The following is a 14,554-nucleotide window of genomic DNA, read 5'->3' on the forward strand; positions in this document are numbered from 1 at the left end:
GTAATGATACTGCCTCGGAAACCCAAAGAGGGGTTGCTATGAGTTGGGGCCGACTTGACGGCACCTAACAACAACAACAACCTGCTCTCATCTGATTTGTGATTTTCACTAAAAAGTTTATACCACCTAAAAGTATTGCTGTTGTTGTTAGGTGCCATCAAGTTAGTTCCACCTTGTAAGAACCCTGTGGACAACAGAACAAAACATTGCCCAGTCCTGGGCCATCCTCACAGTCCTTGCTATGCTTGAGCACATAGTTTCAGCCACTGTCAATAGATCTTGTTGAAGGTCTTCCCACTTTTGGCAGACCCTCTACTTTACCAAGTGTGATCTCTTTTTCCAGAGACTGTTCCTTCCTGATAACATAGCCAAAGTATGAGAGACAAAGTCTGCCCATTCTAGCTTCTAAGAATAATTCCAGCTATACTTCTTCCAAGTTTCCTCTCATTTTGAGTTGTGCCACATCAGCAAATGAAGGTCCTGAAAGCTTTACTCCATCCACATTAGTTAGGTTGTCTCACTTTGAGGAGGCACCTCTTCCCCAGTCATATTTTGAATGCCTTCCTTCCTGAGGGTTTCATCTTCTGGCAGCACTATATCAGACAGTGTTTCTCTACTATTCATAAGGTTTTCAGTGGCCAGTTTATTCCCAGAAGTGGATCACTTATTCCTTCTTCCTAGTCTGTCCTAGTCTGGAAGCTCTGCTGAAACCTATCAACCATAGGTGACCCTGCAGGCATGTGAAATACCAGTGGCATAGCCTCCAACATCCCAGCAACACATAAACCACCACAGTATGACAAACTGACAGAGAAGCCATGGCCTAAAAGTTCACTACTATGTAATGTAATTTCTTATCTGATGCTACATGTTCTCAATAAGTTTAATATGCAGCACTATTCATTATTCAAGGTAAATTCAAACATGAAAGAGAACTTCTATATTTCCTAGACCAAGCGCATTTGTGTCTACCCTATTTATTTTAATTCTTTGTTCCTTTCCAAATTATTTCACCTAAAATTATTATGCTTTCTTCTATTAGATTCTCTGGTAGAGTTATTTTTGGGCTAATTGTGTAATGTCAGAGTTCCTTCTAGTATTACCAGTTGAGATGGTATCTACACAAAATTAAATTTCTCCACAACGTTTACCAGATGGAATGCCAAATTGAAATAGATCTGAATATAGATCAATTGAAATATGAAAAAGACCACAAAAATCACAGCTGGTTTTAAAATAGTTTTGTTTGTTTATGTATAGTACAGAATATTTCTCCCTTAGCCTTATGCATCTACCTTGAGAAAGTCCAAAGTAATTCTAATTACCTTCACTCATAAACTGTGAATTTTCACACTATTAAAACTTTTAATTGATATCCATCAATTTTAATCTCACCTTTTCCATTGGTTAATTGGTCTCATAGCTATTGTTGTTGTTGTTATGTGCTGTTGAGTCAGACCTGACTCATAGTGACCCCTCCTTGGGTTTCTGAGGCGGTATCACTATGGAAGTAGATTGACAAACTTTCCTTCTGAGGAGTGGTTGGTGGGTTTGAACTGCCAGCCTTCTGATTAGCAGTCAAATGCCTTAGGCACTACGTCATCAGAAGCTCCCGTCATAGCTATTAGTCCCCTACAATAATTGCAGGGCAAATGAGATTATTTATAGAAAGTAACCCAGTTAATTTTCTGACAGCAATGTAAGATGTTGTTCAAATCTACTCAGGACCCCACTACCTGTAAATGTTTCTGGTTACAAGTTTCCTTCCTCTAATCAATTCACCATTGGCAAAATTTAGCCAGATTTTACACCCAGCTGCTTTGTACATCTAATCTTTTTTGTAATCATGAACAAACTTTTGCAGGATGATACTAGTCTATTTATTAAAAAACAAATTTATTATTTAAAATTGTTACCAGAAACCTTATTTCAATGAATAGTTCCTATTGAATGAAGGAGAAAAATGACAGAGTACTTACTTCAGTGAAATTTGAATTCCATTAACTTAACATGTGGCAATGATGGGCTCAGGTATATCAAGGATTGCGAGGCTGCCACAGGACCAGGCAGTGTTTTGTTCTTTTGTACATACGGTCGCTATGAGTTGGAGCTGACTTGATGGCAACTAACAACAACAACAACATGTTCTTACCACAAACGATGGTGCTTAGAACAATCATTTCAGCTTCTGGGCCCAGGGAAGCAAAGCAAAAGAAAATGAAATTGTGTGTATTTTGATGCTGGTAATAAAAGAATTAGAATTAGGAATGGGAGGAATAAGTAAAGATACTAGGAAACAAATCAACTGTGTATCATTCCATTTCAGGTGGCTATTTCTTTGGTTGTGTTGTGGCTACTTAGTAAGTGAGTATTCCATACCCCACTGTGGATGGGTTTTTTTTTTGTTTGTTTGTTTCTATTAATCATTTGGGTCTCATTAAATATTTTACTATGCAATGGGCTCCATTTCTCTCAAGTAACAAGTCGTGGAAAATCTAGTTATTTTCGTTAAAATTGTGAGCAATTTCATGTGAAGTTCCTATGTTGTTGTTGTTGTTGTTTGCCGTTGAGTCGGCCCCGACTCATAGCAACCCCTCCTTGGGTTTCCGAGGCAGTATCACTACGGAAGTAGGATTGCCCAACCTTCCTTCCGCGGAGTGGCTGGTGGGTTTGAACCACCAGCCTTCTGGTGAGCAGTCAAGTGCCTTAGGCACTATGCTACCAGAGCTCCTATAGACTTTTGTAATTTCTGAAGGAATTAATGTGTTCTGTTTTCCATGAAATGTAATGAAAATGCTTGAAACAACACTATATGTTTAATAGTTTTTCTAAATATTTTAATCTAAGAAAGATCCACTTCGTCTGTCTTAGTAGTGAGAAAACTTTATCCACTTTGTTGCAATAGTAAGTCCTTGAGATTAAACACACCACCTCATCTGATAGTGTCTATTGTGTTGCTCTGGACTCAACTTTAGTTTCAACTGCAGGCACTGGAAACTCAGGAGGCAAATTCGGTTGCTTAATAGCAATTTTCCTTTCATTTTACAGATCATCTCTTCAAGACAAATGGAATAATACTTCTGTGAGTGCAAACAGCAGTAACGGCTATGGAGTGATCTTCACTAGCACCAGCTCATATTACGTTTTTTACATTTATGTGGGAGTAGCAGACACTATGCTTGTTCTGGGATTCTTCAGAGGTTTACCACTGGTGCATACTCTAATCACAGTGTCGAAAATTTTACACCACAAAATGTTACATTCTGTTCTTCAAGCACGTATGTCAACCTTCAACACGTTGAAAGCAGGTACTTGACTAGGTACATAGCATGAAATGCTGTTCCATCATCCACAGTGCCTGCGGTTTAGTGGCTTTTCTAGTTGTGTGTTCTTTTTGCCCAGAAGTATCATCCCTTTATGGGGCCTCCCTATGACTGGCCTGCATTTCTCAGATATCACTGGCTGTTTAGGTATTGTTGCTTCTGATATTGCTGAATCAGCTAAGTAAAGTAGCTCAGGTCAGTAGAACATGATGCTAATGGGATTGTGGCAACAGAAGCCGGCCCTTCTGGCTTAGTGGTCCTTCTCTATTGTGATACTTGGTCTAGTAACCTTCCAGCACTATTATTGTCAATATATTGTCATTGTTAGCTGCCACTGAGTTGGCCTCTGACTCGTGGCAATGCTATGTACAACAAAATGAAACACTGCCTCATACTGCACCGTCCCCGTGATTGGTTGCATATTGATTGGATCACTGTGATCCACGGGGCATTCATTAGCTGGTTTTCAAAAGTAGATCATCAGGCTTTCTTCGTAGTCCATCTTAATCTGGAAGCTTCACTGAAACCCTTTCAGCATCATAGCAATACACAAGCTTCCACTGACAAGACAGGTGGTGGCTGCATAACAATGTGTTGTTCAAAATGGATGGATATTTGAAGGGCAGGGAGGCACAAAGAAAGGTAATCAATTCTATTGATTCTCCTTTAGACAAATCTACATTTTAAGAGTCAAAGTTAATAAAGAGTCCCTACCTCCAAGATTTACTCCTTCAGCCACCTGTTGAGCATTTGCTATTTGTGGCTAGGGACTAGTATGTAAAGACGAATAAGGCACAGTCTATGCCCTGGAAGAGCACACAGATGAGGGGACATGGTAGACACAGAAATATTGTAAGTTAAAAAATAAGTTTAACAATAGAAATTGTACTAAAACTCTGAAGAGAAGAAAAGCCTGTGATGTTTTTTTGGGTAACAAAATTTCAGTACTAGGGGCCCTGGTAGTACAATGGTTAAGCACTTGACTGCTAACTGAAAGGTTGGGAGTTCGAACCCACCCAGCATCTCTGTGGGAGAAAGCCCTGGTGATCTACTCAGATTAAAAGCAAACAAACAAACCTATTGCCATTGGGTCAGTTCTGATTCATAATGACCTTATAGGACAGAGTAGAACTGCAGGGTTTCCAAGGCTATAATCTTTACAGAAGCAGACTGCCACATCTTTCTCCTGTAGAATGGCAGGTGGTTCAAAACACTGACCTTTCAGTTAGCAACCAAATATTTAACCCCTTCTCAGCCAGGGCTCCTTCTATAAAGATTACAGCCTAGGAAACCCTAAGGGGCAGTTCTACTCTGTCCAATAGGGTCACTATAAGCCAGAATTAACTCGTTGGCATCTATCAACAACAGTATTCAGAGATATCTTCCTTATATTTATTGTGAAGCCCTCTGTGTCACTAAAGCTGTGTCTCCATAGGATATGCTCATTACCATCCTCTGTTTGAGAACTAACATTCTAGAGCTAAAAGGGACTTTCACATTCATTTGATCCAATGATTTTACTTTCCATGGAAAAACTGAGACCCAGAGAAGGCAGGGGACTTGTCCAAGGTGCTGGCAGAGTCATAAATGGGTGATGACATGCAATGGAAAGAGCATGTGCTTTGTTTGAGGTCTTGCTTGGCCCCATGGAATGATCATGAGTTACTCTTCTGGGCTTTGGCTCTTTCACCTGTAAAATGTGGATAGACTAACTGCCTCAGAGGAAGCTTGCGAGGATGAAACAAGGCAATCTGCTTGCCTATTACATAGCCAATACAAATTACCTGTTAGTTCTCTGTGGTTGCCCCCTGCTGAACCCCCATGAGGTGCACTTTCCATTCCACCATTCTTCTGTTCACAGATCCTCATTCCCTTCAACACAACTCATGGTTGGCCCTAAACTTTCTCTATTTTGGATTTAAATGATCATTTAATATTCATTTCATTTTTTTCACTTGTCCTGCTTTCCAATACCTTAACCCATTTTGTAGGATGATTTTCAAACATCTCTCTCTCTCTCTTTTTTGCATCCTTCTTATTTATATTGCCAAGAACTGAAATAGCCAGATGATCTTACAATATCTCTATGCCCTTCTGTTGCCCCCACTTCATCCCCTCCTCAAATTTCTGTATGCAAGTATTATGTAGTCTTTGAAAAACCATCCTATTGCTGATTAATGGTTCACTTATTCTCAGAATGCTGCCTAGCTATTCTCCACTATGCTTGGCAATAACCATGTGCACTTGCCTTGTATATGCACTTGCACTTTCTCCCAGGTGTGCCTTTCTGCAGCTGTACATTGACTGACCTTAGTTTCCTTTGACTCCTTGCTTGATTTTCCTGTGTCACTTTTAAAATAATCTTAAACCACATAGACACATAGTAGGTACTCAATAAAATGTGTTGAACAGATGAAAGCGTGAATGCATATTTTGACAGATACTAACATTAGAAATGTATGAAATGTAATGTGTGTGTGTGTGTGTGTCTGTGTGTATTTTAACCAAAGCCAGCTTTCATTTTCTGAACAGCCTTTATAAGTACCATGGGTTAATTTTTGTTCAAATTTTAATTTATTTAAGGGTATACAAATATTTCTTATTAAATATGCTGAAAAATTATTATCAATGAAAGGTTAAGGTTAAGAAACAGTAACTTAAATCAGTAAACATGTATTAAATAATTCCTACATATAAGGCTTTTTGATTTTTGCTATGTGTGATACAAGAAAAAAAAGTGGCATGGTGCCATTGATCTCTAACAATTTATAGTCTAGAAAAATATAGGACATGTACACAAGAGACTATGATATAAGTCATGTGGTATATAATCACAGTAACACAGAGATGCTGACCAAGACCAAAACCAAACTCACTGCCATTGAGTTGATTCTGACTCATAATGACCCCCATTGGGTTTCCAAGACTGTAAATCTTTACAGAAAAAGACTGCTTCATCTTTCTTCCAAGGAGTGGCTAGTGGGTTCAAACCACTGACCTTTTTGGTCAGCAGCCAAAGACTTAACCACTGCCTTAACCACCAGAGCTCCTTCAGAGATGCTGACAAGATGTGCTAAATGTATTAAGCGTGTCCATAGGAGGAAGAGGTTAATTCCAGCTGGTGCCAACACTGATACATCCTTGCAAGAGGGACATTTGAACTGGAGGAAAGGCAACAGAGATTTTCACAAGTAGAGCTAAGGGAAAACGTTTTCAGTTGGAGAGAACCACATGGGGGAAGGCAGGGAGGTAAGAAAGTGTAGAATGTCTTTAAAGCATAGACCAGTTTGTTTGTAACAGAATCTTCACGTAAAGGAAGCTTGTACTGGTTGGTGGCATCAGGCCAAATCATGGAAAACATTAAATATTAAACTAAGAATTTGGACTTTATCCTGTAGTTAATGGGAGATGAATGATAAGATTCAATATCATTTTGTTTGTAGAGTATTAAGTTATATTTTACCTAATTATATACTTAACACCCCCTGGACTATGAAATCTTCAAGGGCAAGGAGCACGGCTCATTCACCTCTGTTGTCTTAGTGCCTAGCTCTGTGTCTGGCATGCAGTTGAAACTAAAGTTGAGTCCAGACACTTCATGAATAACTTTTTTCATAGAAGAAACAAGTGACCAGACTTAAAAATGTGAGCCTCGAATTTAAACAGGCTGAAGCTTAGGTTGTCAGTGAAGAAGGGGGAGAGAGAGAGAGAGAGAGAGAAAGAGAGAAAGAGAGAACGAGAGAGAGAATGAGAACATGACCTAGCCATATGCACTTGCTATGTAGTGGCTGGGCAGGGGCAGGTGACAGCTACTGATTTTACAGAGATGTGCTTAAAGGTATGAAGTCCAAGGAGAGAGAGAACTACATGTTATTGTAATAAATGGATGTAAGATAAATGGTGGCAGCATATCTAATAAATTATCATTAAAATCAGGGTTACAAGTGTGAGGTTGTACTACTCGGTACCCATTTCTGACATTATGTACAATTAGGGTACTATTCAAGACAATAAGGAGCCGCGGTGGCACAGTAGTTAAGCATTTGGCTGCTCACCAAAAAGTTGGCAGTTCAAATCCATCAGCCACTTCAAGGAAAATGATGTGGTAATTTGCTTCTGTAAACCCTATGTAAATTTGCTAGGAAACCCTATGGGGCAGTTCTCTGTACTATAGGGTCGCTATGAGTCAGAACCAGTGGCAATGGTTTTGTTTTTTTATTCAAGACATTGGTTTGTACCTGACTCTTATAGAAATCTGTATTTTATAATGGCTTTAAAATAGGTAATAAAACTTGAACGTGTAGTTACTTAGAATCCTTGTATTATGACAATGAAGTGTTATAAGTCTCTTTTTATCTAATTAATGCTAATTCTTATCTGAGTTATGAATGCTCTTGCTATCCTCTGAATTTAGTTTTAACTCTATTGTTACATCTTTCTTAAAATATTGATTTTTGAGGAGTTTATTCTTTATATTATAGGTGGGATTCTTAATAGATTCTCCAAAGATATAGCAATTATGGATGATCTTCTGCCTCTTACCATATATGACTTCATCCAGGTTAGTGAAAATAACTATTAGTCTAGTGCACTTGTTGTATTGCTATTTGTAAAAAAAAATAATGATAATAAGAAGTAAATGAGTTGTTGGTCATTTTTCATTTGATTCAGAGTTGAAGTCCTGTCTATAGTATGAATCTTGTAAATATAAAAATTCTTCAAAATAGGTATAAATTTAGTAATAAGTCAGATCTGTTGCACCTGATTCATACTGTCTAGTTGGGAATGATTTCAGAAGCACAAATGGCCACCTTCCCCCAAAGCACAAGCCACAAAGCGTGATGGTTTTGGTATGGGCATCATTTTGTGAATCTCTGGGTGGGGCAAATGGGTGACACATGCAGCCACTAAGTGAAAGGTCAGTCATCTGAGTCCCCCCAGAAGTGCCTCAGAAGAAAGGTGTCCTGACCTACCTCTGAAAAGTCAGCCATCAGAGACCCTGTGAACATAGCTCTGCTCCAACACACATGGGGCCAACTTGAGTAAGAACTAACTCAAGAGAATCTGCTGTAACTATCTGATGGATGACCACTGACCTCCAAAAGGCCCATGAAATGGTTCGCCAGCCTCAACCATTAACACTTTGGTACAGATTAGCTAGCCAGTTTTCTTGTAGAAAGGATCATGATGTATGGACAGAATATAAATTTTCGAGCTGGTGAGAGAAGAAAAACTCAGAGCTTTGGGCAGGTTATCTTTGACTGACAGATCCAGGTAACCTGGATCTGAGGATGGATGTCTCTGGAGTAGGTGACTGACCTATGATGACAGTGGAGAAGAGGGAGGATGGAGCTGAAGGTTACACAAAGGATACTGCATCAGGAGCCCATAAGCAACAGGAATGAAGGAGTGTTGGGAGTTGATAACCTTGGCTTTCAGGTTTGAGCAGAGCTTCCTGTCTAGGTCAGGCTCCAGTGAGCAAATGCCCCAGTCTCAATGTTCTCCTTGGAAAAACAGTTGGAATGGAATGCTGTCCATATTGGGATGAGTCATTTTCCCCAACACCCTAGTCCACAAAGTGATAATACTGTGTCTGAGAGAGCCAATAAAACAAAAGAATGGCTGTCACATTTGAGAATATATGCACATGACACTGTGAAATAAAAAAAAATCCAGACTGCCTGTTTGCCTCATCTGAAATGATTGACACAACTGAACACATTTATGGTTCCCAGTGAACTTCAGCATTTTGAATTTCTTGTAGTTCTCCCTGTTTATAGATAAACTCAGCAGCAGGTCCTCACATTTTCATCATGTTCTGCAGTTCCTCTGTTTTTGTTTATTTTTTAGTCCTCTCACTTATTACCCCCTGGTCAGAATATCAAATATGCTAACCTAATGCTTTTAATTTTGCACAACTTGCTAAATTATCAGGCTCCGACTGCTAAATTATCACTGCCCATCTCGGTTTTTCAGTGGTGCTATAACAGACATACCACAAGTGGGTGGCTTAACAAACAGGAGTTTATCCTCTTACAGTTTAGGAGGCTAGAAGTCCAAATTCAGAGTGCTGGCTTCAGGGGCTGGGTGAAAGCCCATTGACCTTGGGCTTCAGCTCTGCCTCAGATTCTAGGCCCACAGGAGCTATAGGAATCTCCTAACTCAGACAGCTGCTAGCTCCTGACTCTGATGAACTCAATGTCAGCAGGTACAATGGCACAGTCCCAAATTAGCAGGCAACATACCCACCAGCCACTCCTCGAAAGGAAGGTTGGGCAATCCTACTTCCGTAGTGATACTGCCTCGGAAACCCAAGGAGGGGTCGCTATGAGTCGGGTTTGACTCCCCGGCACATAACAACAGCAACAATAGCAGACCACTATTTCAAGTCCAGAAACAGTCCCCAGATCAGCAGGGAACAAGGCAGGCCACTATAGACATAGCTAGATGAAGGCTATGTCTAATTTTGTCATGGAGAATAACTACATCCAGCTGTCCAGCCACTTAAAACCATGACCCAGCCAAGCTGACACACAAACTTAACTACCACATTCCACCAAGTAAGTGGATGTGGTTAATGAATTCCATGGGGAATCTGTTGCAGGATGTTAATCAGCGGAAGGGGAGTGCCTTTGAGTGTGGCCGCTTCCTGTACATATGGAGACACTTGAGGAAAGATCTCTAGCTTTTTGGCACAACTGGATCGGGCATTTGGCTGAGTCACCAGTGGCCTACCATGTGGCCTGCCATTCTTGGGACTGTTCCTGGACTTGAACAAGTGGCCTGCCATGTTGCCTACTGATCTTGGGACTATACCATTTTACTTTTCAGTCTTGGATTCATTAACCTCAGCAGCCAGCAGCTGTGAGAGTCAGAAAAAGCCTAAAGCTCTAGTGGGCCTGGAACATGAGGCAGAGCTGAAGACCAAGGTCAGGGGGCCTTCACCAGCCTCTAAAGCTGGCACTTTGAACTTGGACTTCTAGCCTCCTACACTGTAAGGGAATGCCTGTTCGTGAAAGCCATCCGTTTGTGGTATGTCTGTCACAGCAGCATAGAGAGCCAAAGCAGTGACTAAGGATGGCATCTTATGGAGAAAATGGAGCTCTTTTCCTCAGTGCTTAGACTTATTTTCACTTCTGTGGGAGCTTGAACTATATTCTAGATGATCGTAGGCACTGGAAATCTGACTACCTTGTGAATGCTATTTCACTTTCAAATGTACCCACCTTCTTTGATCTCCTCTAATCCAGTATATGACCTACCATGATATTTTGGTCATCCAATCCCATCTACTCAATTAGACAATTTCATTCCTAAGAATCCCTATCTTATCAGCATTCATTATAGAAACAATGATTTCAATAGAAAATGGTTTATAGAATAGTATGTTTCTTATAGAGGCTTTCTGGTGGCACAGTGGTTAAGTACTCAGGTGCAAACCAAAAAGTCAGTGGTTCAAACCCTCCAGCTGCTCAAAGGGAGAAAAGACCTGGTGATGTGCTCCTGAAAGATGACAGCCTTGGAGACCCCATGGTGCGGGTCTGCTCTGTCCTACACAGTCATATGAGTCTCAATCAACCTCATGACACACTACAGCACCTTGTTTCTTATACACATGTGTCATCTTCCCTGGTTGTGCAATGGTTAAGCACTCAGCTACTGAGGTAGAGGTTAGCATTTGAACCCACCCAGGGCTCTGCATAAGAAAGGGCTAATGAGGTGCTTCTGTAAAGATTACAGCCGAGAAAACCATATGGAACAGCTGTACTCTGTCACATGGTGTCCCTGTGAGTCGAGAATCGATTTGACGGCACCTAACAACACAACACGTTTCTTATACACACATGTGTCATTTTCCCCAGGCATTATTATAAACAAAACAGCATCACATTGGAATTACATGCTAAAAGTAGCATGTCAAGATTAACACAGTGCAGTTTACAATAGCAAACAGAAGATATCTGATAGGTAAATGTGTGCTACCAATGCAACAGCTTTCATCTTTCAGATATACTGGTATTTAACATGATTTAAAAAAAAAAAAACTCACTGCCATCCAATCAGATCCAACTCATAGCAACCCCTCCTTGGGTTTCTGAGGTGGTATCACTACAGAAGTAGATTTCCCCTTCTTCCTTCCAAAGAGTGGCTGGTGGGTCTGAATGGCCAGCCTTCTGGTTAGCAGTCAAGTGTCTTAGGCACTATGCTACCAGAGCTCCTATTTAATGTGATAGCCTATTAAAGCCATATTCCTAGTTTTCTCTTTCTTTCCCCCCAAAAAGGGCCTGTTTCTGAGAAATAGTGACCTAGGTTAAGAAACAAATTCATCTTTGATGAAGCACTTGGTCATATAGTAACTAGGACATTAGCCTGATGGTAGACTAGTTAAGTGTTTGGCTGCTAATTGAAAGGTTGGCAGTTTGAACCCACCAGTTGCTCTGCAGAGAAAGATTTGACAGTTTGTTTACATAAAGATTTCAGCCTTGGAAACTCTAGGGGGCAATTCTGCTATAGGGTCACTATAAGTTGAAATTGACTCAATGGCTATGGGGTTGGTTTGGTTTAACTAGGGTTGGGTTTAACTAACTTGGTTTAACTGGTGGAGAACTGGCTCACTGCATAGCAAATGGATGTTCTCATTGTACTGATAGCACATTTAGTGGAAGAATGAAATAGGGAAGATTTTCCTTAGAATACTGAGTCATCATATGTACCTAGCCCAATGCCTGGCACAATGAAAACGTACCAAAGTATTTATTCAATGAGTGAGGAATTAAAAAACCAAAACCAACTCATTGTCATTGAGTTGGATCCAACTCATAGCGACCCCTCCTTGGGTTTCTGAGGCATTATCACTATGGAAGTAGATTGCCCAACCTTCCTTCTGAGGAGTGGCTGGTGGGTTTGAACTGCCAGCCTTCTGGTTAGAAGTCAAATGCCTTAGGGACTATGCCACCAGAGGTCCCCGGTGAGGGACTAGTATTACTAAATGTGATGATTGAATACCCAGACACTTTTTCCCTTAGAAAATCACTAAGTCACTAAGATATTCTTTGAGGTTTTAGATGAAAGTCACAACTCATGCAAAGATGATTTCTGACCTACACCCCTCTTACCACTCCCAATTACCAAAATGTTACATGTTTCATGGCATCAGCTGGAAGGCACCTAACAACCTAACATGGAAACTGGTGGAGAACTGGCTCACTGCACAGCAAATGGATGTTGTAATAGGTTTACTATTATTTTATTAAATCTTTGTTACTAACTTTATTTACATTTCATCCAAATTGTTTATCGCAGAGTAAATGTTAGCAGATTTTTTTTTCTTCTAAATATGTATGGATTTAGTGTCAGGTAGATGTATAGAATTCAAACATTCAACTTGATAGTGAAGAACACACTTTTGGAGGCTTCTTTCTGAGATGACCGACAGGGCCCCAAGTTTTTGGTGGATAATGTGAGGCAATATTGATAATGGATGAGCATGACTGAAATGCAAAATCGATTTTAACAATAAAAAAAAGAAACATTTTCTAAAATCAACTTAAATCAGCTGCCCACCCCCCAAATCTCTTCTGAGGCTCTAGGGAATCGCTCGAAGGGGAGCAGAAAGTTGGGAAGAAGAGTAAAATTTATCAGGTATAATATGTATTTTTTCTTCCAATCTTAAAACATGGGAAAACTGTGCTCAGGTAGGTTGGGTAAATTGCCAAAATGACCAAGCCCCTATTTTAAACCAGATCTTTCTGAATGCAGAGGCTCTGAGACTCATACCTGATTTATTAGAAATTGTCTGGAAAATATCTTAAAATTCCCATTCAGACTGAAATTATTTCAAAATAAAAATGTTAAGCTCAAAATATTTACACTAATTAAAAAATGTACTTGTCATTCAGCGCTTTAAGGTGTTTGGCAAATGAGAATCTCCCTTAGTCAAAGAGCAGCATGTTTTAAAACCATCATTAAAGTTACTATCTGATACCTAAAAGATTTTCTGAAAGTCTATAAAATCTGTGGAAAATGTACTTTGAAATGGCTGGCTTTGTAGGAGAAAACTCTTGCCCCATTCAAGAACAAAGCAGTGTGAGATTATTTAGAGATAAACCACTGATAAACCTGTGCATTTTGCAACCTGACAATGTTTACTCACCAACGTGTTTCTTTGATCCTACAGTTGTTATTAATTGTGATTGGCGCTGTAGCGGTGGTCTCGGTTTTACAACCCTACATCTTGCTAGCAACAGTGCCTGTGATAGCTGCATTTATTATGTTGAGAGCATACTTCCTCCACACCTCACAGCAACTCAAACAACTGGAATCTGAAGGTATGGTGACTGCAGGTACAATTCTTGCCCTGAAAAAACTCCACAGGAGAGATTTACCATTTTGAACTTCATTCCTCTATTAATCTACTTTTCCAGGATTTTTTTCCCCCATTTTTAAACTTAAAGTATATAGCAAAGACTTTTCAAAATGCCAATGTATGTAAGAAGAGCTCTGGTGACATGGTGCCTAAAGCATTTGACTGCTAACCAGAAGGTTGGCGGTTCAAACCCACCAGCCACCCCACAGAAGAATGTCTGGGCAATCTACTTTTGTAAAGATTTACCGCTCTGGGAAACCAAAAGTGGGTTGCTATGAGCCAGAATCGACTCCATGGCAGTGAATTCCTTTTTTCTTTATGTATGTAAAAGGAAATAGTAAAGCACAGAGTGCATGTGGATTGTTTTTGTTAATTGCTGGCCATGTGACTTCGTTTTGATTTTAAAACAAGTGTGTGGAGTGTTACAGAGTTGGTCATCAACCAACTCTGGGATAAACCGAAAAACCAAGCTCATTGCTGTTGATTCAAATGACCCCATGTGTTAGAGTAGAACTGCTCCACAGGGTTTTCTTGGCTGTGGTCTTTAAGGAAGCAGATGGCCAGGACTTTCTTCTGTAGCACTGCTGAGTGGGTTTGAACCACCAACCTTTAGGTGAGAAGATGAGTACAAACCATTTACATCACCCAAGGATATGGTGTGTAAGATATTCATTCATAATTTACTTACATAAATTAAATTTAAAAATAATACTGCTATTGCCTAAGGCACTTGACTGCTAACCAGAAGGCTGGTGGTTCAAACCCACCAGCCAGTCCTCAGAAGGAAGGTTGGGCAATCTACTTCCATAGTGATACTGCCTTGGAAATCCAAGGAGGGGTCGCTATGAGTCAGGTCTGACTTGAT

The 14,554-nt window shown here is 40.1% G+C and overlaps 1 protein-coding gene across 1 annotated transcript in view; it reads left to right on the top strand.

Moving 5' to 3' along the window:
- CFTR (CF transmembrane conductance regulator) overlaps window positions 1–14,554 on the top strand; it is a 247,152-nt gene that overhangs the window by 158,977 nt on the left and 73,621 nt on the right. Inside the window, exons 16-19 of the mRNA XM_007954507.1 lie at window positions 2,327–2,364; window positions 3,049–3,308; window positions 7,805–7,884; window positions 13,501–13,651. Of these exons, the coding sequence (XP_007952698.1) occupies window positions 2,327–2,364; window positions 3,049–3,308; window positions 7,805–7,884; window positions 13,501–13,651 (529 nt within the window). The remainder of the gene's footprint in view (window positions 1–2,326; window positions 2,365–3,048; window positions 3,309–7,804; window positions 7,885–13,500; window positions 13,652–14,554) is intronic.

The sequence above is a fragment of the Orycteropus afer genome, unplaced genomic scaffold (genome assembly GCF_000298275.1).
Source record: "Orycteropus afer afer isolate SDZICR_OR568_19922 unplaced genomic scaffold, OryAfe1.0 scaffold00462, whole genome shotgun sequence".
NCBI lineage: Eukaryota > Metazoa > Chordata > Mammalia > Tubulidentata > Orycteropodidae > Orycteropus > Orycteropus afer.